This window comes from Oryctolagus cuniculus, chromosome 2 (assembly GCF_051225735.1).
Source record: "Oryctolagus cuniculus isolate XC-2025 breed Fujian yellow rabbit chromosome 2, ASM5122573v1, whole genome shotgun sequence".
NCBI classification, from domain to species: domain Eukaryota; kingdom Metazoa; phylum Chordata; class Mammalia; order Lagomorpha; family Leporidae; genus Oryctolagus; species Oryctolagus cuniculus.
In genome coordinates this window covers 169,179,842-169,204,674 of record NC_142868.1, presented here as the reverse complement: position 1 = coordinate 169,204,674, position 24,833 = coordinate 169,179,842, and the positions used below count along the sequence as shown (strand labels likewise).

Sequence of the window (24,833 nt, the reverse complement as noted above, 5' to 3'; positions counted from 1 at the left end):
AAAATAAAAAAAAAAAAAAGATTACTGTGAACAATTATATGGCAAAATATTTGATAGAAGGCCGGCACCGCGGCTCACTAGGCTAATCCTCCACCTAGCGGCGCCGGCACACCGGGTTCTAGTCCCGGTCGGGGCGCCGGATTCTGTCCCGGTTGCCCCTCTTCCAGGCCAGCTCTCTGCTGTGGCCAGGGAGTGCAGTGGAGGATGGCCCAGGTGCTTGGGCCCTGCACCCCATGGGAGACCAGGAAAAGCACCTGGCTCCTGGCTCCTGCCATCAGATCAGCGCGGTGTGCCGGCCGCACCGCGCCGGCCACGGCGGCCCTTGGAGGGTGAACCAACGGCAAAGGAAGACCTTTCTCTCTGTCTCTCTCTCTCACTATCCACTCTGCCTGTCAAAAATAAAAATAAAAAATAAAAAATTTGATAGAATAAATAGGCAGGGGGCCAGCTCTGGGTCTGAGTGGGTAAAGCCACCGCCTGCAGTGCCAGCACCCCATATGGACACCGATTCTAGCACCAGCTGCTTCACTTCCAATCCAGCCCTCTGCTAAGGGCTGTGAAAACAGGCAGAAGATGATCCAAGTTCTTGGGCTCCTGCACCTACATGGAGACTCAGAAGAAGTTCCTGGCTACTGGCTTTGGATCTACCCAAAAAAAAAAAAAAAAAAAAAAAAAAAACAAACCAAAAACCAAAAAACAGAGGATGGAAGTGAACCAGAGGATGGAAGACCTCTCTCTCTCTCTCTCTGCCTCTCTGTAACTATGCCTTTCAAGTAAATAAATAAATCTTTTTTTTAAATAGCCAAATTCCTGAGCACATATTTCTTACTAAGATTGAATCACAAAGAAACAGAACACCTAAACAGATCAATAATGAGCGGCAAGATTGAATCAGTAAAGTCTCCAATCAAAGAAAAGCCCAGGATCAGATGGTTTCACTGCTGAATTCTACCAAATACTTAAAGAATTAACAATTCTTAGAATATTCAAAAAATAAGGGCAGGCACTGTGGCTCAGCAGGTTAAAGCCCTGGCCTGAAGCTCTGGCAACCCATATGGGTGCTAGTTCTAGTCCCAGCTGCTTCTCTTCCTATCCAGCTCTCTGCTAAGGCCTGGGAAAGCAGTAGAGAAGATGGTCCAAGTCCTTGGGCCCCTGCACCCACGTGGGAGACTGGGAAAAAGCTCCTGGCTCCGGATCGGCACAGTTCCAGCAGTTGTGGCCAATTGAGGAGTGAACCATGGGATGAAGACTGCTCTCTCTTTCTGCCTCTCTCTCTCTGTGTAACTCTGACTTTTAAATAAAATAAATAAATCTTTAAAAAAAGAATATTCAAAAAATAGAATAAAAATGATCTCTTCTAAACTCTCTCTATAAGCCCAACATTACCTTGATATCAAAAATAGGCAAGGACATACACACACACACACACACAAGCAATAGATCAGTATGCCTGATAAGCATAGAAGCAAATATCCTCAACAAAATGCCAGGAGACTGAATCCAATAGCACATTAAAAACATTATTCACCATGATCAAGTGATATTCATCCCAGGGATGCAGGAATGGCCCAACATACACAAATCAAAAAAGATGATACAGTACATCAACATAATGAAGACCCCAAATCGTATGATCACATCAATAGATGCAGAAAAGGCATCTGATGAAATCCAACATCCCTTCTCCAAAAAAAAAAAAAAACCATTCTGAACATACTAAATAGAAGGATGTATTTCAATATAATAAAGTCCACATATAACAAGCCAACAGTTAATATCCTACCGAATGAGGGAAAGGCCAAGTTTATTCTAAGATCTGGCACAAGACAAGAATGACCACTTTCACTACTTGTATTCAACATAGTATGTGAACTCCTAATCAGCAACATTAAGGCAAGAGAAAGAAATAAAAGACATCTGACTTGGGAAGGAGAAAGTCAAATTGTCTACATGCATCTACAGTCAACTGATCTGTAACGCAGGTGCCAAGAGCATGTCCTGGAAAATAATCTTTTCAAAAAAGGGAGCTGGGGAACCTGGATAACCATATGCAGAAGAAGAAAAAAAAATCTCTCCAACCCAGAAAATGTTACTTTTACAACTTGTTCTGAGATCTGATTTCAAAAATTTTAACGATGACTTGCTGGCCATGGTGGTATCCAATCTCTCTCTCTAGACGTTCTCCAAAGAATGAGGAATTAAGTTGTATAATCCACGAGGTTAGATCTCAGTACTTATTCCAACTAGCCTGGGAAGATTCCAACTCTCCTTCAACCTGGACACGGGGATCCAAATCAGCCTCTAAGAGAATCCTTTGTTTCGCACCCAAGTTGGGCTCCCAAGAACAGTATCACAGATCTGGTTACATACCGCTCCCCTTCCAGGCAAATATCTGATGGACCGCAACATATCCAGCTCCATACAGATACCTAGACCTCGTAGTTTCCTAAAAACACACGTCGTCCTCAACCCTCTCCCCAGGTAGTCAATCAGTTCGAGATGGAGACGGAGACAGGAAATGGAGCCTGAGCCCCACAAGCGCGTTCCAAGCCTGCATTCTGCTTCCTGGCCTCCTGCCTCAGAGTGGACAATCTCAAGTGCAAACCTTCACCCGGCGCAGTCCCAGAGCTTGGGGTCCTGCTGGGCTAGATTCACGGACCCCCGCGGACGTGCTGGGATGCTCCTCAGATCCCCACCACTTTCGGAGCAGGCAGGCGCCAGCCCGGTTGCACGCTGACAACCATGACGACTCGCAGACCACGCACACGGACACACACCTGTCCTTAGAAGAGGAGGCTGTACCTGGCTTGTAGCGTTGCTTCCTCTGGCGGCAGTCGGGAGGAGGCACCCAGGGGTCAGGAGCCCCGGCTGGGCCCCGCCACCCTCCCGGATCGTACTAGCAGCGGCTCAGCGGCCGCCCAGCTGCAACTACACAGCGCCGGCGCCTTTTGATTGGCTAAGCCTCGGCCCCCTCATGCATTCGCTTCCGGAGGAGAGGTTGCCTGGTCGCCTAGCAACGGAGTCGCACTCTGCGTGCTGTTAGCGCCCAAGTTCCCTTCAAGCCGCAGAGCTGGCGGCCCAGGGGGAATCGCAAAGTCAGGAAAATCTCTCAAGCCCCTCTCCGTCAAGTGAGTGTCCCTTTTCCCGACGCACTGGCGGGGAAAGGAGCCTTTAATTCGCGTTGTTCCTGAGCAGGACGCCAGGTGACTCCTACACGGTGTGACTTATTTCCCGAGCGTCTACACTAGGGGGTGGAGTAGGGACGCGGAGAACCCCTGGTCTGCGAATCAGGAGACTTGGAATCTAGCTTTGGTTCCTGTTAATTCGTTTTTGGGACACTTTAGGCGGGTGCCAGCCTCTGTAGACTTCAGTGTACTTTCTGGTACCAGGTGGTCTCGTCTCTAAGGTCCCCTCTAGTCCTAACACTCCGAGGTTTTGAATAGGGAGCCTTCATGGGGACCGCCGCTGTGCAAAGCGGGTTAATCGTTGTCAGCAGTGCCTGCATACCACGTGGGCACCGGTTGGAATCCTGGCTGCTCAACTTGCGATGCAGCTCCCTGCTAATGTACCCGGGAAAGCAGGAGAAAATGGCCCAAGGATTTGGGCCCCTGCACCCACATGAGAGACCCAGATGAAACTCCTCGCTCCTGGCTTTGGCCTGGCTCAGCTCTGGTGGTTGTAACCATTTGGGGGAGTGAACCAGTGGATGGAAGACCTCTCTCTCCCTCTCCCTCTCTCGTTGTAACTCTGACTTTCAAATAAATAAGTCTTAGAAAAAAGAATAGGGAACCATCTTTCTTGTAGGATTACATTTAGTGCTGTGCTTAATGGACGTTTAACTTGGTTCCCACGTGTTGTTCATTCACTAGGCATTCGCCTGGTAGCGCTAAATACTGAGCTGAGCAGTAGGGTGAGAAAAGAGATTTGACTTAACTGCCCCTGGCTGGAGGACACGGGATTGCTAGGGGATCCCAATACCAAAGCATTGTTTTACTAGAACCTGGAGTTCCTTAGTGGGGAATAGGCCCAGAGGACTCTCCAGGCTCCTAGAGGACTCAAGGGATGAGAATTGAGAAAGATTTGATGACAGAGTCTGTAGCTAAATATTTACAGAGTAAGACACTAACCTAAGTGCTTTACATGTTTTAGTGCAGTTACTTCATTTGCCCATCTAAGGATGAGGAACCGGAAGCATAGATAATTAAGTAATTTGCACAGGCCAAAGAAAATAGTGGAGTCCTGATTCATAACCAGGTAGCCTGATGGCAGAGCATGAGCCCCTAATTATTGCACTGTCGTTTCCAAATCCTAGGGAAGAATGGTAGTTAACCAGGCAGAGAAGACACGGTGTTCAGAGAGGAGGGGGTGTGTGTGGCGTGGTTCCTGTGGGGCACTACAGCAGAGTTGGTAATCTGGTTAGTATTATTGACCACTTAAGTTCTGTGCCTCTGTGCTCTGGGAACTGCAGATTTACAGACGTGTAAATAGTTTATGAACACTCGTGACAATCTCTGTGTACCTCCATGCTCCATCCTTTATCTACAACCACATCATAGTGATTATAAGAAAAAGAAATGAACAAACATACCTAAATTTACATTTTTCTAAGACTTACTGTAATTGAGGTCTTTCTCTATATGTATATTTTAAAGTTTATTCCACTACCCTGTGATAGCTGAGGCTGGGCCAAGCTAAAGCCTGGAGCTGGAACTCAATCCAGGTCTCCCATGTGAGTGGCAGACCCAATGACTTGAACGATCATCTGCTGCATCCCAGAGAATCCCTTAGCAGGAAGCTGGAATCATGAGTGGATCTGGAATTGAACCCAGGCACTCTATAGGGGATGCAGGTGTTCCAAGCAGCATCTTTTTTTTTTTTTTTTTTTTTTTTTTTTTTTTTTTAGATTTATTTATTTATTTGAGAAGCAGAGTTACAGGCAAAGAGATGAAAAACAGAGAGAGGTTTTGTATCTGCTGGTTCTCTCCTCAAATGGCTGCAACAGCTGGAGCTGGACCAATCTGAAGCCAGGAGCTTCTTCCAGGTCTCCCACGTGAGTGTAGGGGCCCAAGCGCTTAAGCCATCTTCCATTGTCAGTGCCTCAGGCATAGGCTTAACTTACTACCACTTCCATATTGATATTATCTGAATTTTGGTTACAGATTCTATTTGAAATATTATTCTTTTTTTAAAATTTATTTGATAGATAGAGTTAGGGAGAGAAAGAGACAGAAAGGTCTTCCTTCTGTTGGTTCACCCCCAGATTAAATATTATTCTTAATAATATAAAATAGTTATTAAATATTTTCTCAATAATAGATTAAAATGTTTTTACTAGTTGCTTTCTCATTTTGTTTTTGTCTTCCTATTTTCCCCTAATTTGTTTTTTTTTTTTATCTTTTATTTAATGAATATAAATTTCCAAAGTACGACTCATGGGTTACAATGGCTTCCCCCCCCATACCGTCCCTCCCACCAACAACCCTCCCCTTTCCCACTCCCTCTCCCCTTCCATTCACATCAAGATTCATTTTCGATTATCTTAATATACAGAAGATCAGCTTAGTATACCTTAAGTAAGTGTTTCCCCTAATTTGTTTTTATCTCTGATATATTTTCTTACATGTATTTCATAGATGAAGTTAAGTACTGAACTCTGAATTCTGCCATGTTTGAAAATTCTTTAGTTTCCATCAATTCAGATTGATGGTTTTGCTGGAGATTGAATTATTAGTCTTATATACATATGTTTTCTTCAATGTTGAGAAAAATTAATTTCTAATGTTTTGGTCCATTAAATATCATAGGGTTCTAAGATAGGTTCCTCCCAGTCTTGTGAACTTCTGTCTTCACTTGTTTTCGAAGATTTATTTTATTATTTGAAAAGCAGAGCTAGAGCGAGAGAAAGAGAGAAAGAGAAAGAGAAATCTTCCATCTGCTGGCTCACTTCCCAAATGGCTGCAATGGCTGGAGCTGGGCTGATCCAAAGCCAGGAGCCAGGAGCTTCTTTTGGGTCTCCCACTGGGTACAGGGGCCCAAGCACTTGGGCCATTTTCTGCCGCTTTCCCAGGTGCATTAGCAGGGAGCTGGATCAGAAGTGTAACAGCAGGGAGTCAAACCGGCACCCATTTGGGATGCTGATGCCACAGGCACAACTTTGCCTATTACGTCACAGCACCATGCCTCTTTCTTCATTGGTTTCTCTTCCAATCTCATATGGCTTGGACCTCCCTGCCCTCCCCCACTTATTTTCTTCCTTTCTTCCTGCATTCGCTCGTTCCTTCCTTCCTTAATTTATTTTTATTCCTACTGCCAAATCAGAGGTTTCTCATACCACTTTACCTCAGTGGGACAATCAACAGATCACATGGGCTACCCAGAAAAATAAAAACTTATCACACAAAAACTTATATATCAATATTCATAGAAGAATCATTCATAATTTCCCAAAAGTGGAAACAACTGTCCATGAGCTGATGAGTGGATAAACAACAGTGCTATTTTTATGTGATATTTGACAATAAAAAAGAATGAAGTACTGATACATGGATAAATCTTGAAACTTATTGGGACTGGCACTGTGGCATAGTGAGTAAAGCTCCCCACTGGGGCGCTGACATCGCACATGGGCACCAGTTTCAGTCCTGGCTGTTCCACTTCCAATCCAACTTCCTGCTAATGTACCTGGGGAAGTAGCAGAAGATGGCCCAAGTCCTTGGGGCCTTGCACTCATGTGGGTGTCCCGGAAGAAACTCCAGGCTCCTGGTTTTGGCCTGGCCTAACTTTGGCCATTTTAGACATTTGAGGAGTGAACCAGCAGATGGACAATCTCTCTGTCTAACCCTCTCTGCAACTTTGACTCTTTTTTTTTTTTTTTTTTTTGACAGGCAGAGTTAGACAGAGAGAGAGACAGAGAGAAAGGTTTTTCTTTTGCCATTGGTTCACCCCCGAAATGGCCACTACAGCTGGTGCCCTGTGGCCAGCGTGCTGCGCCGATCCGAAGCCAGGAGCCAGGTGCTTCTCCTGGTCTCCCATGCGGGTGCAGGGCCCTAGCACTTGGGCCATCCTCCACTGCCTTCCCGGGCCACTGGAAGAGGAGCAACTGGGACAGAATCCGGCGCCCTGACCGGGACTAGAACCCAGGTGCTGGCGCTGCAAGGCAGAGGATTAGCCTATTGAGCCATGGTGCCAGCCCAGCAATTTTGACTTTAAAATAAATTAATTAAGAATAAAACAAAAGGAAAACGTATTAACTAAAAGAAATCAGTCCAAAGGACCACATATTGTGTGGTTCCTTTTATAAGAACTGTCCAGAATAAGCAAATACATAGAGACAGAAAGTAGATTAGTGATTCCCAGGAGCATGAGGAGGTGAGGGCTGTGAGGGGAATGGTAAAGGGTTTCTTTTTTTTTCAGATTGAATTCCCACGAGATTATCTGATGGTTATACAACTCTGGATGTACTTAAAAAGCGTTGAATTGTGTTCTTTTAAAGGGTAGTCTGTGGTATATGAATTGCATGTTGTTAAAGTTTTAACAAACACATAAATAAAACTAGATCATCTAGGTAAAATTATTTATTTTCCAGGATCCTACACTAAACAATGGAAATGCCTAGTAATCATGATATGCTTATGATCATGTGAAGTGAGTCTATTTGTATAGCTCTTAAAGCACATTTCATTGTAGATCTTGTGATGTAAAAAAAATTAAACTTATATGACTTCTCTTAAATCTTTCAAAACAGCTTCAGAAGTTTATAAGATAAGCTTTATATTTCCAAATGGAGACAAGTATGGTAAGCATGGATTTCAATTATTTAATCTATATAGAAAATTAAATAGTTTAAGAATAAAGAAAAGGAGATTGTCACATTTTATATAACTACTATTGGAATACTAACTCCATTAAATAAATAAAGTAACATAGAAATCCCAATAAAAGAAAAGATTTTAAATAAGAACTTCAGTGTTGTGTCTAGACAATACGCTCTGGAAACCTGTGGGATCTGTCAATCCTTGTGGCCCATGGGCCTCAGTGGTGCAAGATTTTCTAGGTCCACGATCTCATCTCTGGTTTCGTTGGTTTTAGTGCTGGGGAGCCACAGAGACTGATAGAGCTACAGCTGTGATTAGTCCCAGACATAAATAGTAGACAAACTCAGTACTCATTTACAATCTTTATTTTTCCCTTGTTTAGATGGTGAGTGTACAAGAACATCTTCTGGAGTCTATGAGAGAAATGGAATAGGGATTCATACCACTCCTAATGGGATTATCTACACAGGGAGCTGGAAAGATGACAAGGTATTATTGTTATTTTAATGTTGATAGTGAATAAATACCCCACGGGTTAAATAATCACAATCATTCACCATTAATCAAAAACAATAGAATGAATATACAGTAAAAATAACATGATTACATTGAACATATATGTTAATATGTGAGTGATCTTAAACTCATGCAGAGAGCCAATCATCATCATCTTTCTTATCTGATATTCACTGAGTAAAGCTAAATCTATTACATAATTTTCTCCTTTAATCCTTCTGCCAGCCTCATGAGGTAGGTGCCATTTAATACTTCTGTTTCACAGTTGAGGGAAATTGGGCTCAGGTTTCTCCACCAGCTAGTAGATAACAAAACAAGAATGCATACTCACATCTTCTGGAATCATATCTTTTACTGCTTTCTGAGCTAACTAAACTGGTTGCTTTTCAAGATTCCTGATACAAAGTGTCTTGGGGAACCCTGTTAGCATCAAGGATCCCCAGTTGTCCAATGCCTGAATCAGAGACATTCGATTTAGTAGACAGATACAGTTGAAGGAAAGGACAGTGATAAAAATGTCACCTTAGGTTTTATGGACATTAAGGGTGATTCAAAGTTTATCAGGTAATAACGTGTATGTTTTTGAAAGTTTCTGGAGAAAGTGTGGAGATTAGTTTCTGAGATCATTTTGTTTGTTACAAACAGATGAATGGTTTTGGGAAACTTGAGCATTTTTCAGGAGCAGTATATGAAGGACAATTTAAGGACAATATGTTTCATGGACTGGGAACTTACGTATTCCCAACTGGGGCAAAGTACACTGGAAATTTCAATGAAAATAGGTAAGCTTAAGTATATTTTGAAGTCACTGTAATTCTAAAAGATTCTAAACAGTTATGTTTGCTTATTGCATTTGGTTAATACTAAATATTCTTTTGTAATCTATTTAGTTTCTCAGAATTGTTGGACCTGGGGTGGGAGTGGGGGAAAGAAAGTGTTGTAAGACTACCATAATAAGCCTCCAAAAGAGAGTATCATTCTTAATGGTAATCATCAGACTTTTCATTTATCCTGCTTACCTTCCTGTTCCTGTCAAACTTTTCATAGTCAGCTTGGAAGTGGAAAACATTGCAGTTATTCAGAAAATATAGACCCCAAATTACTTTGATTTGAAGACTTACTATACCTTTTATCATTCTTCAGTAAAGCCGAATCAGTAGGAGATACAGATAGAGCTAAATGAAGGAGGAGTTATTTATTTATTTTTAAAGATTTGTTTATCTATTTTGAAAGTCAGAGTTACACAGAGAGAGATCTTTCCGCCATAACAGCCAGAGCTGAAGCCAGGAGCCAGGATCTCCATCCAGGTCTCCCACATGGGTGGAAGGGGCCCAGGCATTGGACCATCCTCTGCTGCTTTCCCAGGCTACTAGCAGGGAGTTGGATCTGAAGAGGAGCAGCAGGGACATGAACCAGCACCCATATGGGATGACCACAGCTCAGGCAGTAGCTATACCCACTACGTCATGATGCCAACCCAGGAAGATTGATTAAAGCAATTGGCTCACACAAGTATGGCAGCTGAGGAGTCCTACACTCGGTCATCTGTGGGCTGGTGACCCCGAGATGCCAATAGTGTGGCTCAGCCTGAAGCTGTGGTCCTCAGAACCAAGAAGCCAGTGGTATAAGTCTCAGTTGGAGGCCCAAGTCCTGACTGCCAGCAAGACAATGTCCAAGGCAAGGTGCAAGTGTGTCCCAACTCTGAGAAAGAGAGAAACTAGTTCAATTTCTGTATTTATTCTCTCCATACCCTCAGCCAATTGATGGTACCCACCCACAATGAGGGTCCCTCTTTCTCACTCAGTCCACTCAGATTCACATGCTAGTCACTTTTAGAAATATCCTCAGGGACATACCCAAAATAATATTTTTTCAGGTTTCTAGATAGTCTTTAATCAAGTCGACATCTAAAACTAATCATCATAATATACTTTTTAAAAAGAATTATTTATTTATTTATTTATTTAATATGAGAGAGAGACAGACAGACAGACAAAGATGTCTTCCATTTACTGGTTCACTCTCAAATGGCCACAAAGGCAGGAGCTGGACCAGGCTGACAGCCAGGAGCCAAGAGCTTCATTCAGGTCTCCCACATGAGTGCCAGGGGCCCAAGCATTTGGACTTTCTTCTACTACTTTCCCAGATACATTAGTGGGGTGTTGGATTGGAAGTGGAGCAACTGGGACTTGAAACTAGCACTCTTATGGGATGCTGGCATTGCTGACGGTGGCTTAACCTGCTGGGCCACAATGCTGGCCCCTACAATATACTTTTTGAAAAACAGCCCTAGGGTTAATTGTTTATTTCATTTTGACCTGATGTATGTGTACATTTTTTACTAGGTTAATTTTTTAAAAAGATTTATTTATTTATTTGAAAGAGTTACAGAGAAGGAGAGGCAAAGCTAGAGATAGAGAGAGGGAGAGAGGGAGAGATATATCTTCCATCCCCTGGTTCACTACCCTAAATGGCTGCCACAGCCAGGACTGGGCCAGGCTGAAGCCAGGAGCGGAAGCTTCATCCGGGTCTCCCACATGGGTGCAGGGGTCTAAGGACTTCGGCCATCTTCTGCTACTTTCCCAGGCACATTATCAGGGAGCTGGATTGGAAGTAGAGCAACTGGGACTCAAACCAGCACCCATATGGGATGTGGATACTACAGTTGATGGCTTTACCTGCAGTGCCACAGAGCCAGCCCCTACTAGGCTAATTCTTAAAATACAAGCAAAATTAGTTAATTTTTAACTTACAGAAATGTATCCACTGTTGTTCTTTCTGAGCATAGACTTGTAGGAAAAAATAAAAGTGAAGTGATATATGAGCACAGCTTTACAAGCTGAGTCTTCACACTGAATATCATGCCATGCATCTAGAGGTTCACATGCAGTTATAAATACCCCTTCCTTCTTTCTGTAAGTTTTTCAGATTCACCATTGTTGTGAAATGGTCTGATGTGAATACATATTGAAGTGGGCAGATAATCACCTATTTTGAATACAAGTTGCTGACAATGTCACATAAGCTTTTCCCACTGATGTTAATAAAGGGAGAGAAAGATCTAACTTATAGGATGAAGTTCGGTATGTTTATGTGAAATGCTTGTCTTACTACTTTGAAGAGTCCAACAAAACACCAGCACAGAATACAGCACCTAAAAGATAATTAATAGCCAAAAAAAAATTTGTTGAATAAATGAATGCACTAATTAAGCTAGATAACCAACATAAACTTTCATTTTTTAGCTGACTGTTTTGGTTTTATGTAAACTTAGCCTACATGATCATAAATTTTAAAACACCAAGATTTGTATAATGACAGTGTTTGGAATAGTATGATTTTTGAAGGATATGAAAAACATACTAATGGTTATTAAATCAAAACTTGAAAAGTGAAAAGGTATAATGCTTCACACATGGTATATAATTTGCTAGACAATCTTATATCTGGACTGCAAATTCTTTGTCTTGGTTAGTAAACAGACTTATTTTTTTCCTGTTTCAGAGTGGAAGGTGAAGGGGAATATACGGATATCCAAGGACTGGAATGGAGTGGTAACTTTCATTTCACAGCCGCTCCAGGCCTGAGGCTGAAACTCCACCTGTAGATATTCTGCGTGAAAGTTTAAGTGTGGTAATTGCAACTTCTAGTCATAAGGAAAGGAATTAAATCTGTGATCTGTAATAACTTCATATACCATCTCTATGAGTTTGCCAATAAAACCATAACTAATTCATCTCTTTCTGAACTTGTTTTGAATATCTTATAGTTTAAAATAAACCATACAATTCAATTTCAAGTTTGCTCACTTGAATAAATACAGAACTGCCCACATCTTGTCAAAGTTAATTTCCAATCCCGTGCCTGAGTTTTATCATTTTTTTCCTAGTGTGTGCTGGCATGTTTATTTGGGAAGAAAAAAATTTTCTCTGATTTGCTGTTTGTAAGTATGCATATATTTTTCCCTGCTGCACTTTTGTTGTTAATCTAAGATTTAACATAAGATCTACTCACTTAACAAAATGTAAGTATACATTTTTAAAAGATTTATTTATTTCTTTGAGAGGCAGAGTTAGAGAGAGAAGGAGAGAAAGAGAGAGATCTGTCTACTGGCTTACCCCCCAAATGACGTCTATGGTCAGGGTTGGGTCAGGGTGAAGCTAGGATCCAGGAGCTTTATCTGGGTCTCCCACGTGGGTGCAGGGGCCCAAGTACTTGGGCATCTTGTGCAGCTTTCCCAGTCACATTAGTAAGGAGCTGGATTAGAAGTGGAGCAGCCATGACTTGAACTGGCATACATGTGGGATTCCAGCATGGCAGACAGCAGCTTTACCCACTAAATCACAATGCTGGTGCCATATGTGTAGCTTATTGCTGACTATAGGCACAATGTTGTACAGCAAATCTCTAGTTTACTTGACTTTCTTGACTATTCTTTTTTAAATTTATTTATTTGAGTAGCAGAGAAACAGAGACAGAGAAAGCTCCTATCTGCTTTTTTGCTCTCCAAATGCATACAAATGGCTGGAGCTGCGCTGAGACTGTAGCTGAGAGCCAAGATCTCAATCCAGTTCTCTCATGTAGGTGACAGGAACCAGTCACTTAGGCTATCACCTCTGCTTTCCATGGTCTGCATTAACAGCTGAAGACGGAAACTGGGGCTGGACATCAAACCCAGGTACTCTGATATAGGACATGGTCATTTTAACTGGTAGGCTGAACACTCACCTCTTAACTGGAACTTTATGCCTTTTGATTAGTAACTCCTCACTTCTTCCCTCACTCTAGCTGATTCTATGAATCTATTCTATGATTCTATGAATTTGACTATTTTATGTACTGCATATAAGTAGAATCACGCAACATTTCTACTTCCGTGATCAGTTTATTTCACGTAGCATAATGTCCTCATTCATGTTGTCCTATATTGAAGAATCTTCTTTTTTAAAGCTGAATACTATTCCATTGTATATGCCACATTTTCTTTCGTTATTGATTATTGGACATTTAGGTTGTTTCCACATCTTGCTATTCTGAATAGCACTGCCATGAACAAATGAATGCTAATACCTCTTCAAGATACTGATTTCATTCTTTAGGATAAATATACAGAAATAGGATTGCTGGACCATATAGTAGCTCTATTTAAAAATAGATTCTTTTGTAGAACCTCCATATTGCTTTTCATAGTGATTACATCATTTTACATTCCCATCAACAGTGTGGAAGGGATGCAGTTTCTCCACATCCTTACCAACACTTAGCTTCTTTGGTAGTAACCATCTCGCAGGCTTCAGGTGGTATCTCACTGTGGTTTTTATTTCTTTTTAAAGATTTTTTTTTTTTTTGACAGGCAGAGTTAGTGAGAGAGAGACAGAGAGAAAGGTCTTCCTCCCGCTGGTTCACCCCCCAAATGGCAACTGTGGATCAGTGCAGCCAGGAGCCAGGTACTTCCTCCTGGTCTCCCATGCGGGTACAGGGACTCAAGCACTTGGGCCATCCTCCACTGCCTTCCCGGGCCACAGCAGAGAGCTGGACAGGAAGAGGAGCAAACAGGACAGAATCCGGTGCCCCAACCAGGACTAGAACCCGGGGTACCAGCGCCGCAGGCGGAGGATTAGCCAAGTGAGCCGTGGCGCCAGCCCTAAAGATCTTTTTAAAGATTTATTTATTGGTGCCGGGTGTGGTGGCATAGCAGGTAAAGCCATCACCTGCAGTGCCAGCATCCCATATGGGTGCCAGTTTAAGTCCCAGCTGCTCCTCTTCTGATACAGCTCTCTGCTGTGGCCTGGGAAAGCAGTAGAAAATGGACCAAGTCCTTGGGCCCCTGCACATGCGTGGGAGACCCAGAAGAAGCTCTTAGCTTCTAGCTTCTGATTGGTGCAGCTCTGGCCGTTGCGGCCAATTGGGGAGTAAACCAGCGGTTGGAAGACTTCTTTCTCTCTTCCTCTCTCTCTCTCTCTTCCTCTCTCTCTCTTTCTCTCTGCTGCTGCCTCTCTGTGACTCTGCCTTTAAAATAAATAAATAAATCTTTAAAAAAAGATTACTTATTTGAAAGAGTATCAGAGCCAGAGAAGGAGAAACAGAAATCTTCCATCTGCTGGTTCACTCCCCAAATGGCCACAATGGCTGGGGCTATGCCAGGCCAAAGCTAGGAGCCAGGAGCTTCTTCCACTTCTCCTATGTGGGTGAAGGGACCCAGAGACTTGGACCATCTTTTGCTGATTTCTCGTGTACATTAGCAGGGAGCTGAATTGGAAATGGAGCAGTTGGGCCTGGTGTTCAAATGGGATGCCAGCACTGCAGGCCATGGCTTAACTGCTGTACCACAGTGCCATCCCCATATGGTTTTTGTTTCTGTATCTCAGATTGTTAGTAACATTAAGCATTGTTTTAATATACATTTGTTGGCCGTTTGTATGTCTTCTTTGAAGAAATGTCTATTCGTGTCCTTAGCACATTTTTAATTGGGTTATTAATTTTTTTACTCTTGCATTGTAAACAGAATTCCTTGTATATTTTTCAGATTAACTCTTTATGAAATGTATCATTTGTACACATTTTCTCCCATTTTATAGGCTGCCTTTTAAATCTATTGATTGTTTTCTTTGCTATGCAAGAGATTTTAGTTTGATGTTGCCCCTTTCAGTCATTCTTATTTTTGTTGCCTCAGTTTTTGGTGTCATATTCCTGAAATCATTGTCAATACCAGCACTATGAAGCATCTCCTTTATGTTTCCAATAGCACAAGGAGTCCCACATAAATGGGCTTTTGGTGCAACAGTTATAAAGATGGCACTTTGGATACCAACAAAACTTATTGGAATGCCTGAGTTTGAGTCCTGGCTCCAATTCTGATTCCAGCTTCCAGCTTGTGTACCCTGAGAGGCAGAAGTTGATGGCTCAATTTTCTGGGTCCCTGTGACCCACATGGGGGGCCTGGATTGAGTTCTGGCCTCCTTGCTTCCTGCTATCTCAGCCCCAACTGTTGCATTTATTTGGAAATGAACTAGCAGATGGAAGGAACACTATCTCTATCTTTGTGCCTCTCAAAATGAAAATAAATTAAAAATTTGGAAAATAGAAGAGTCATATACCATGCCTAAGTGAAATGCAAGATGGTTCAACATATGCAAATCAATGGTGGGGATGGGCGTTTGGCCTAGGATTAAGATGCCACTTGGGATGTCTGCATTCCAGTTTGGAGTACTAGATTTGAGTCCTAGTTCTGCATCCAATTCCAGCTTCCTACTTATGTGCACCCTGAGAGACAGTAGATAATGGCTCAAGTAGTTGGGTCCCTGCTACTCACCTGGGAGACAAAGATTGAGTTTCTAGCCCCTGGTTTCAGCCAGGTCCAGCCCCTACTGTTTCAGGCACTTAGGAAGTGAACTGGCTGATGGGTGATCTCTGTTTGCCTCTGTCTCTACCTTTCAAGTAATTAAACTAACTAACTAAATAATTTTAAAAAGAAAACCAGTTGTGATATACCACATTTACAGAATAAAAGATAAAAGTCACACAATCATCTCAATAGATGCAGAAAAAGAATTTGATAGAATCCAGCACCATTTTATTACTAAAAACTCATCAAACAAGTAGGAATAGTATGAAGTTACCTTAACATAGTAAGGGTCCTATAGAAAAGCCCACAGCTAAAATCATACTCAGTAGTGGGAAACTGAAAGCTTTTCCACTGAGATCAGGAGCAAGGCCAGGATGCCCAGTCTCACCATTTATATTTTTAGAAGTATCTATTTAAAGGTCATGATCAAGAAAGTGAAAATATAATCCACAAAATGAGAGAAAATACTGCAAACTATATATCTGTCAATTTGTTTATATATTTGTTGTCTCAGCATCTAGTTTTAGACTTGATGTAAGTTATTTGAAAACCCAGTCATACCTGTCCAAAATGTGTTGCATGAGAACTGACCAAGAGGTTGAAGAAAGAAGCAGACAAATCAGAATAACACAAAATGTAATTTATTGGGGGGAACTTATGGACAGAATTATAGTCTTGGATGACTGCAAAACAGTGGGTATCCACTCTATAAGACAGTAAAGAAAGAATTTTATAGGCAAAGGTAGGTGGCCTGTAGCTAACTGGAATGTGGCTAGACTTTCTCAGGAAATATTAATGTTCATGAGAGGGGCCGGCGCTGTGGCACAGCAGGTTAACGCCCTGGCTGGAAGCACCGGCATCCCACATGGGCGCTGGTTCTAGTCCCAGCTGCTCCTCTTCTGATATAGCTCTTTGCTGTGGCCTGAGAAAGCAGTAGAAGATGGCCCAAGTCTTTGGGCCCCTGCACCCACATGGGAGACCCGTTAGAAGCTGCTGGCTCCTGGCTTTGGATCGGTGCAGCTTCAGCTATTGCGGCCAACTGGGGAGTGAACCATCTAATGGAAGACCTCTCTCTCTCTGCCTCTCTTCTCTCTGTGTAACTCTCTGACTTTCGAATAAATAAATAAAAAAATCTTTAAAAAAATGTTCATAAAAGACCTTCCAGGCATCAGAAGAAAGATATTCAGGGCATTGAATAAGAACTTCAGATAAGCGTGGAGTTTTACCTTAATGACTTTGTTTACCCCATATGGTTTGGGATGAATGTCAATGTTACCTAAAGGGCAAGATGGTGGTTAGAACCAAAATGGCAATTATGTACAAGATGGCTACAGTCCTGTCAAGTTAAATCCCTATACCCCATCATGTTCAGCCTCATTAAAACTTCCCTTCCCTGTGTGTTTGCAGTATAGCCCTTTTGTATCTTATCCCACTGACCCAAAACCCGATAGATCCACAGGCACTGACCATGATAAAACATAGCCATCAACATGAGTCATGTAAATGAGTCTCAATCCCACCCTTCACATTTTCTTTAAACTTGTCAGTCCACAACCCCATAAGGGGAAGCCTAAGGAATAACACCCATGAGCCTTAACAAAGGCATAGTCCCAACAGGTCTTTTCTTGCATTTACTCTCCACTCACTGGTAAAGCTCCCTGCCGCCTCCATATCTCTCTACCCTCTCTCAATCTGTGAGAGTTGTTTTCTATTTTATGCATTTTTGTATTCACTTTCTCCTGGTGTTCAACCTGACCAACATATGCAAACCTAACTCCCCCAGTCAGGGCTCTCCTTGAGAGCAGCATCTTGGCTAATGGCTACTCCTGACAGACTTCAAGATCAAATCAGAAAAAAATAATAATAAAAAAAAATAAAACAAAAATCAACACTGTTAAAAGCCTAGTTTCCAGAATATACAAAGAACTCTTACAACTCCATAATAGACACCCTAATTTAAAAATGAGCAAGGAATGGGTGTTGTGTTGTAGAAGGTTAAGTCACTGCTTAGGACACACACATCCCATCGTAGAGTGCTAGGTCAAGTCCGGGCCACTCTGCTTCTGATCCAATTTTCTGCTAATGTGCCTGGGAAGCAGTGGATGCTGACTCAAGTTGGGTAGGATATGGAAAGGTTGGACCCCTCGAATATTTCTGGTGGAAATGTATAATGCAGCCTCTGTGAAAGAAAGTTCCTCAAGCCGTTAGATACAGAGTTGTCATATGACTCAGCAGTTCCTAGGTATGCACCCAAGAGCACTGACTGCACACAAATGTTCACACCAACGTTGTTCATCCTATGGTCTGAGTGTGTGTGTCCTTCCAAAATTCATGTTGAAACCAATCCCCTCTGTGGTTGCATTAAGAAGTGGGACCTTCAGTAGGTGATAAGGTCACGAGGGCTGAGCCCTCTGGGATGAAGATTAGTGTCCTTATAAAAGAGATGTGATGATAAAGCGGGATGGTGCCAGCTTCAAAGAAGAGAGCAAGCCCTGGCCCAACACTGACTCTGTGGTGCCCTCATCTCAGGCTTCTTAGCCTCTAGAACTGTGAGGAATACATTTCTGCTGATTATAAACTGTCCAGTCTAAGGTATTTTGTTAGAGCAGCTCAAGTGGACTAAGACATCCCTAATAGCCCAAACTAGAAACAACTCAAGTGTCCATTAACTAATAAATAAACAAAATATGGTTTTGTCCATACAATGGAATATTATTCAGCTATAAAAAATGATGTGTTGATATTACAACAGGAATAAATCTTGGAAACATTATGTTAAGTGAAAGGCGCCAGTCATAAAAGGTCATATATGGTATGATTTCATTTATTTGAAATGCCCAAAATAGGCAAATCCTCAGAGACAGAAAGTAGATTAGAAGTTGCCAGGGGAGGGAGGAATGGGGACACATGAGATTTCTCTGGGGGATGATGGAAATGTTTTAGAAACAGATAGTGACAGTAGTGATGGTTGTGCAATTTTTTGAATTTACTAAAAACCACTGAATTGTTCATTTTTTAAAGGGTCAAATTCTGTGAATGGTATGTGAATTACATCTCAATTTCTTTAAAAAGCATATTGGTGTGTTGTCATATATTCTAGGCCCAGAAAGCTTCTTTACTTTGTAGGTAAAATAATTTGAAAATAGTTGGAAAAGTATATGTTGTCTACATACATCTGAATATTTTTTCAAAAGTGCTATTATTTAAAAACTGACAAAAATAGTACCTGTAACTTCTATTTCATTTCTTTATTTAAAATCTTGTGAATATTTATGGTTCTCAGTATATAATTGCCAAAAATATTTATACTTTTTGTTGTACAAATTAAATTTTACTTAAAGTGCCTTTTAAAATGTTTAAATGAAAATTATATTGTGTTACTCCCTTATAATTATAGCTTTTTATTTAATTTTTTAAAAAACCCTATTTATAAATGTCCAAAGGTGCATTTTCAAAATTGGACATTTTTGGATGCTTTGCTTAGCATTAGCTGGTATGGTTTTATAATTCACTATTATTGCTGTTGTACTGGAATTTGTAAGTAGATAAATACTGAACAAGTTAAGATGAAGTTATAATATATATATAATACAGATATACAAATATATATAATACAAATATAAAACTTATGGCAAATACTTTAGAGAGAAGAAACTGCTTCAAAATACATTTTTTCTCAGTATTTTTCTTCAAATTATTTAAAGTAGCAAGGTATGTATTTTACATTTAAAAATCTTTAACTTTCTATTGTTATTAACTTTTCAATGTACATGAACTCAATTTTCTAAGTCATTCCTCTAAAGCAGTTTTGTTCCTTGAAACTGAAGACTGTTCAGTTATTTGATTAGTTGGTTCTAGAATTTGACCTGGAGCTTATGTAATTAGGAGACTCTAGTTTTCCTCATTTAAAAACCTGGTTAGCATACGACAGTCTCGTTTTAGAGGAAGTCAGACCTCTCTACTCAATCTTTTTATAACCTTTAACTTAATTCAGAATCCAGATGAGCCTTTGTCTGAGGATGGTATAACCAGGGCAAGCAAGCAACATGGGGTAAGTGTAAGCTTTTAGTGCTTTAAAGATATTGAAAAGGGAAATATTTTTATAAGAGAAGCAGTTCTTATCAGATGGTACTAATTTAAATAGCAACTATGCTAACATTTATCTAAGGCAACCATTCAAAGAAATAACTTTTTATTCAAGTTATAGCAACTTATAAAACATTAATTAATTTCATTGCTTAATTTTTGTATTATGTCTTAATATGCTTCTGCAGGTTGTCAGCTAATGAAATATTTTGGGGGCTGAAGTTGTTCTGTGTTTTCAGATATTTAGTTGAAGCTGAGTTAAATTTTGAAAACCGTCTTAGGGAATGGTAGGATTTTTGATTTATATGTACATGTCTCTTTGGGATTAAAAATAATTAAGGAATAAAAAAGATTAGGGATGTAGGGAGGTTGGTTTATGCCTTTGTAACATAGAAAAAGGATAGAGGATTCTGTCTGAGTTCACTTTGCAGAAAAAAGGTGTGTGTTGATGAATTACACAGGGGCATTTATTAGTGAAATCTAATTATGAGAACTTTATGAGGTTTGAGGGACATGATGAAAGGAATTGAGTTTCACTTAAAAGTTTCTATTCTTTAAGTGAGGATAGTATTCCAGTGTAATTAGTGCAGAAATTATATCTGAGTTTTATGTGCTGGAACAGTAGTATTCTGAATATATAGAAATGTCTCTATATAGAAATCTATCATCCTTTTATCTTTTTAAAATAGCTCCTCTCCATAAAAATCATATTGCTGCAAATAGCATAGCTATTTCATTGAAGGCCATTTCAAAATAAATGATCAGAAATTTACTCTAGAGAAAAAATTTTGACACATTTATTCCAGTTTCCACAAATTAACATCTGCATTTTCGTTGATACCAAGGACTCTGAAAATGCCATCTAAACCTGTTTGAAAACTCAGAGGCTTTTGAAAAGAAGATCATCATACTATTGTTAACTTTAAATCCAAATATAATGATTTGTTTTGAAACTAAACATTAATAGATATGTCCATGTACTAATTTCCTAAACATTTGGTTGATTTGATCTGGAGCAGAACTGATGAGACCAACCCTTGGACCTTCTTTAGTCGGCTCCTTCCTTCCTCTTCTCTGTGCATGAGTGTGCGTCACGTATCTGGCCACTCGTAAACTGAGCAGTGTGTTTGCAAAGACCCCTGTCCCTCTCCACCCTTTCCTTCTTTGCTCTTTTCCCTCCCCTCTCTTGCCTTCCCTATTCCTCCCTCCCTACTTTCCCCTTCCCCTCCCTCCCTTCCTTCCTCCCGTCCCATTTTTCTTTAAAAGCAGTGATTCTTAACCTTTTTGGGAGTCAAGGATTGCAATCAGAATCTTGTGAAAACAGTCCACACTTTTGAAAAAAAAAATCTAAAAACTCACAAAGTTTGCACATCATTTTCAGGAGATTTATAGGTGGTCCCAAACCCAATTCATGGATCCCAGGTGAAGAAACTTTAGTTTTGCCTTTGATTTTAGAACTGGAGTATAAGTTTTTCACTATTTTTATTAGTTTCTGGATTTTTATTAAATGTAAGAATCTTTAATTCTTACCTTCTCTCCAGGAATGGTGTCTAAATGATGATTTCCCCCCACCAATACACATACCCACACCCAACACACACACACTATTTACATGATAGTGAAAAAGTTTAACCAATATCCAATATCTGTCATGTTATTGCTGTTGGTTGGTCCCTGAGGACTTGATTAATCGTGGTGCCTTTCAAGAATGCTAGAAATCCCCTTGGGAGAAGTGCAAGGAAAAAAAAGTCCTCATTTTATTTGCAAGGCACTTTCAGTGCCCCGAATATGATGAATTAAACAAATAATAATTACTGAATATTGTTATTATTATTATTATTCTGATGGGTAGCTTCAAGATTATTTTGTTTGTTCCTGCTTGATAAAAAGTTTAATACACATTAGCTCCTATTAAATATTCCTAAAATATCAGAAAAATAAACGGAGAGAGTAGCAGCTGTTTAGATGCTTAAATTGTGCATTTCAGGAAATGTGTAGAATTTATTTCCCAAGAATGAGCAAGTATCTGTGTTTTTTTTGTTGTTGTTGTTGTTGTTTTGACAGGCAGAGTGGACAGTGAGAGAGACAGACAGAGAGAAAGGTCTTCCTTTTGCCGTTGGTTCACCCTCCAATGGCCACCGCGGCCGGCGCGCTGTGGCCGGCGCATCACGCCTATCCGATGGCAGGAGCCAGGTGCTTCTCCTGGTCTCCCATGGGGTGCAGGGCCCAAGCACTTGGGCCATCCTCCACTGCACTCCCGGGCCACAGCAGAGAGCTGGCCTGGAAGAGGGACAACTGGGACAGAATCCGGCGTCCCGACCGGGACTAGAACCCGGTGTGCCAGTGCCGCAAGGCGGAGGATTAGCCTACTGCCGGCGCCAGCCCAAGTATCTGTTTTGATGTGTCTATGGAACCAACCAATCTCCAAGTTATGTGAGGATATAATGTCCTTATTGGGTCTATGCAAGCCCTTCCTTTTTCCCTCAGGCTGTGCTGGCATGGTTTTAGTGAGCAAAAAAGAGGTGAATGTCAGAAAATTCTAATGCTCTCTGAAAAGACTCCTCCTCTTAAATTTTCATTGAATTCCTATGCGTGTGGTGGGTAGGGTGACTTAATAAAGATGAGAAAAGGGATAACTGGGGAGAAGTGGAAGAACCTCGCTGTGGAAGGTACCTTGACAGCTGCTATTTACGGTAGCACCTGCACAGAGGATGAACAATGGAAAGCAGGATGGTTGTACTTCTGCCTGAGATACTTTGAATCTTCTCTGTCTCCTAGTGGTCAGTGCATCCCTAATTGTCATGTGGTGAAAATAAAAGTTAAGTTTCTGCTAAAATTACAGAAATAACAAGTCCATTATTTCAGCATATTCAGTCTCCTTTTAGTATCCTGGTACAAGTAGGTTTAGAGTAATTTATATTTTTTATGAATATATTTTCTACTTCTGAATCTGGGAGTTTCAATCCAACTCTTTTTATTGGGAAAACATCCACTTAGCTCATGTAGAAACTTTTTAAATGTTTCTTTTTTAAATTTACTTATTTTATTTATTTATTTGAAAGGCAGAGTTACAAAGAAGCAGAGGCAGAGACAGAGAGAGAGAGAGGTCTTCCATCCGCTGGTTCACTCCCCAGATGGCCACAATGGCTGGAGCTGGGCCGATCCGAAGCCAGGAGCCGGGAGCTTCTTCCGTATCTCCCAGGCAGGTGCAGAGGTCCAAGGATGTTGGCCATCTTCTACTGCTTTACGAAGCCATAGCAGAGAGCTGGATCAGAAGTGGAGCAGCTGAGACTCAAATCGGCACCCATATGGGATGGCAGCACTGCAGGCAGTGGCTTTACCCACTACCCCACAGTGCTGGCGCCTGAAATGTTTCACGTCCTCCTTTCCTTTTGAATAGTCATTTCCCTAATCCAGGCCATCATTACATTTTATTTTTTAAAATTTATTTATTTGAGAAGCAGGGAGACAGAGATGAAGACAGACATCTACTGGAATCACCCCCAAAATGTCCATAATGCCTGGGGGCTGGGCCAGGTAAAAGCCAGGAACTCAGAACTCAGTCTGGGTCTCCCACGTGAATGACAGGCACCCAAGTACTTCAGTCATCACTTGCTGCCCCTCGGGTGTGCATAAGCTGAAAGCTGGAATCAGTAATAGAGTCAGACTTAAACCCAGGCCTCCTGTTATGGAATGATAGTAACCTAACCAGCAGCTTGACCATTATACAAAATGCCTGCCCGTGCTTAGATTATTAAAGGTGCCTACCCACTGGTATCTTTGTAGCTGTCTTTTCTTTACTTTTTTTTTTTAGATTTATTTATTTTATTTGACTTTCCATGCTCCCTAGGATCCCTAAATTTACCTACACTTTGCACTCAGTTCCTTTGCTGATCTTCTTTTTACCATTTCTCCCTATCAAGCAAAGTCATCTCACATCCCGTCTTCCTTATGAAACACTTTGTAGTTACCACAACTGGAAGTACCTCTTCTCCTCTGATAGTTTTAGTTACTTTATGCTCTTCTTATATCTTTTTTCTTTTTTTTTTTTAAGATTTATTTTATTTATTTGAAAGGCAGAGTTACAAAGAAGCAGAGGCAGAGACACAGAGAGAGAGAGGTCTTCCATCTGCTGGTTCTCTCCCCAGATGGCCACAACGGCCGGAGCTGCAGCAATCTGAATCCGGATCGGAAGAAGAGCAGCCAGGACTAGAACTGATGCCCATATGGGATGCCGGCACTGCAGGCCAGGGCTTTAACCCATTGCTCCACAGCGCCGGCCCCTATGCTCTTATTGCATCTGTCCCAATCTATCATATATTATGACTTTCTGTTTCTTAACTTTCCTGCTAAACTGTAAGCTCTTTGAAGCTGGGACAATGTCATCTTTATCTTTATTTTTTTAAGATTTATTTATTTGAAAGTCAGAATTAGAGAGAGATGGGGAGAGAGAGAGAGAGAGAGAGAGATCCTTCATCTGCTGGTTCACTCCCCAAATGGCCACAACAACTAGGGCTGGGCCAGCCTGAAGCCAGGAGAGAGGAGATTCATCTGGGTCTTCTAAGTATGTGGCAGGGGCCCAAACGCTTGGGCCATCCTCCACTACATTTCCCAGGCCATTAGCAGGGAGCTGGATCAGAAGTGCAGGAGCTGGGACAGGAAAAGGCACCCATGTGGGTTGCTGGCATTGCAGGCAGCAGCTTTATTTGCTATGCCACAAAACTGGCCCTTCATCTTTATATTCCTCTCAGTAATTGGTACAATATATTCTTTTAAAAAAGATTTATTTACTTATTTGAAGGTCATAGTTATACAGAAAGAGGAGAGGCAGACAGAGAGAGAGAGAGAGAGGTCTTCCATCTGCTGGTTCACCCCCCAATTGGCCACAATGGCTGGAGCTGCGCCAATCCAAAGCCAGGAGCCAGGAGCCAGGAGCTTCTTCTGGGTCTCCCACACGGGTGCAGGGGCCCAAGGACTTGAGCCATCCTCCACTGCTCTCCCGGGCCACAGCAGAGAGCTGGATTGGAAGTGGAGCAGCTGAAACTTGAACAGGTGCCCATATGGGATGCCGG

At 41.4% G+C, this 24,833-nt stretch overlaps 3 protein-coding genes across 25 annotated transcripts in view; 2 read left to right on the top strand and 1 right to left on the bottom strand.

The window, feature by feature from the left end:
* The window catches only part of DHX57 (DExH-box helicase 57), a 75,707-nt gene extending 72,749 nt beyond the window's left edge, over window positions 1–2,958 (bottom strand). For 2 of the 9 annotated variants that reach the window (XM_070069212.2, XM_089326527.1), the window contains exon 1: window positions 2,371–2,904. In XM_070069212.2, coding sequence (XP_069925313.1) covers window positions 2,371–2,421 — 51 coding nt within the window. In that variant the 5' untranslated portion in view covers window positions 2,422–2,904. Of the gene's footprint in view, window positions 1–2,370 lie in introns of all 9 variants that reach the window. The other 7 variants (XM_070069213.2, XM_070069214.2, XM_070069217.2 and 4 more) reach the window with 7 other exon arrangements.
* A 30-nt stretch (window positions 2,959–2,988) lies between these two features.
* On the top strand, window positions 2,989–12,066 carry MORN2 (MORN repeat containing 2). Of its 4 annotated transcripts, XM_089326531.1 has the most exons (6): window positions 2,993–3,128; window positions 7,586–7,644; window positions 7,745–7,795; window positions 8,197–8,303; window positions 8,976–9,112; window positions 11,835–12,066. In XM_089326531.1, exons 5-6 carry the CDS (start codon window positions 8,976–8,978, stop codon window positions 11,935–11,937), a joined length of 240 nt encoding a protein of 79 aa, XP_089182657.1. In that variant the 5' UTR covers window positions 2,993–3,128; window positions 7,586–7,644; window positions 7,745–7,795; window positions 8,197–8,303; the 3' UTR covers window positions 11,938–12,066. The 4 variants fall into 4 exon arrangements, with proteins under 4 accessions (XP_069925623.2, XP_089182657.1, XP_089182656.1 ...); XM_070069522.2 differs by lacking the exon at window positions 7,586–7,644 and having other exon boundaries at window positions 2,989–3,128; XM_089326530.1 differs by lacking the exon at window positions 7,586–7,644 and having other exon boundaries at window positions 3,028–3,203.
* Window positions 12,067–19,578: 7,512 nt separating this feature from the next.
* Window positions 19,579–24,833, top strand: part of ARHGEF33 (Rho guanine nucleotide exchange factor 33) — a 101,467-nt gene continuing 96,212 nt past the window's right edge. For all 12 annotated transcript variants that reach the window (XM_089326521.1, XM_089326520.1, XM_089326514.1 and 9 more), the window contains exon 1: window positions 19,579–19,726. The gene's annotated coding sequence lies outside the window, so the exon portion shown is untranslated. The remainder of the gene's footprint in view (window positions 19,727–24,833) is intronic.

Excerpts from the sequence above, each read along its gene's own strand:
- MORN2 (XM_070069522.2), top strand. The coding sequence starts at position 8,976 with ATGAATGGTTTTGGGAAACTTGAGCATTTTTCAGGAGCAGTATATGAA. Across the intron at positions 9,113-11,834 it reads GGAAATTTCAATGAAAATAG|AGTGGAAGGTGAAGGGGAAT; the intron begins GTAAGCTTAAGT and ends TTCCTGTTTCAG.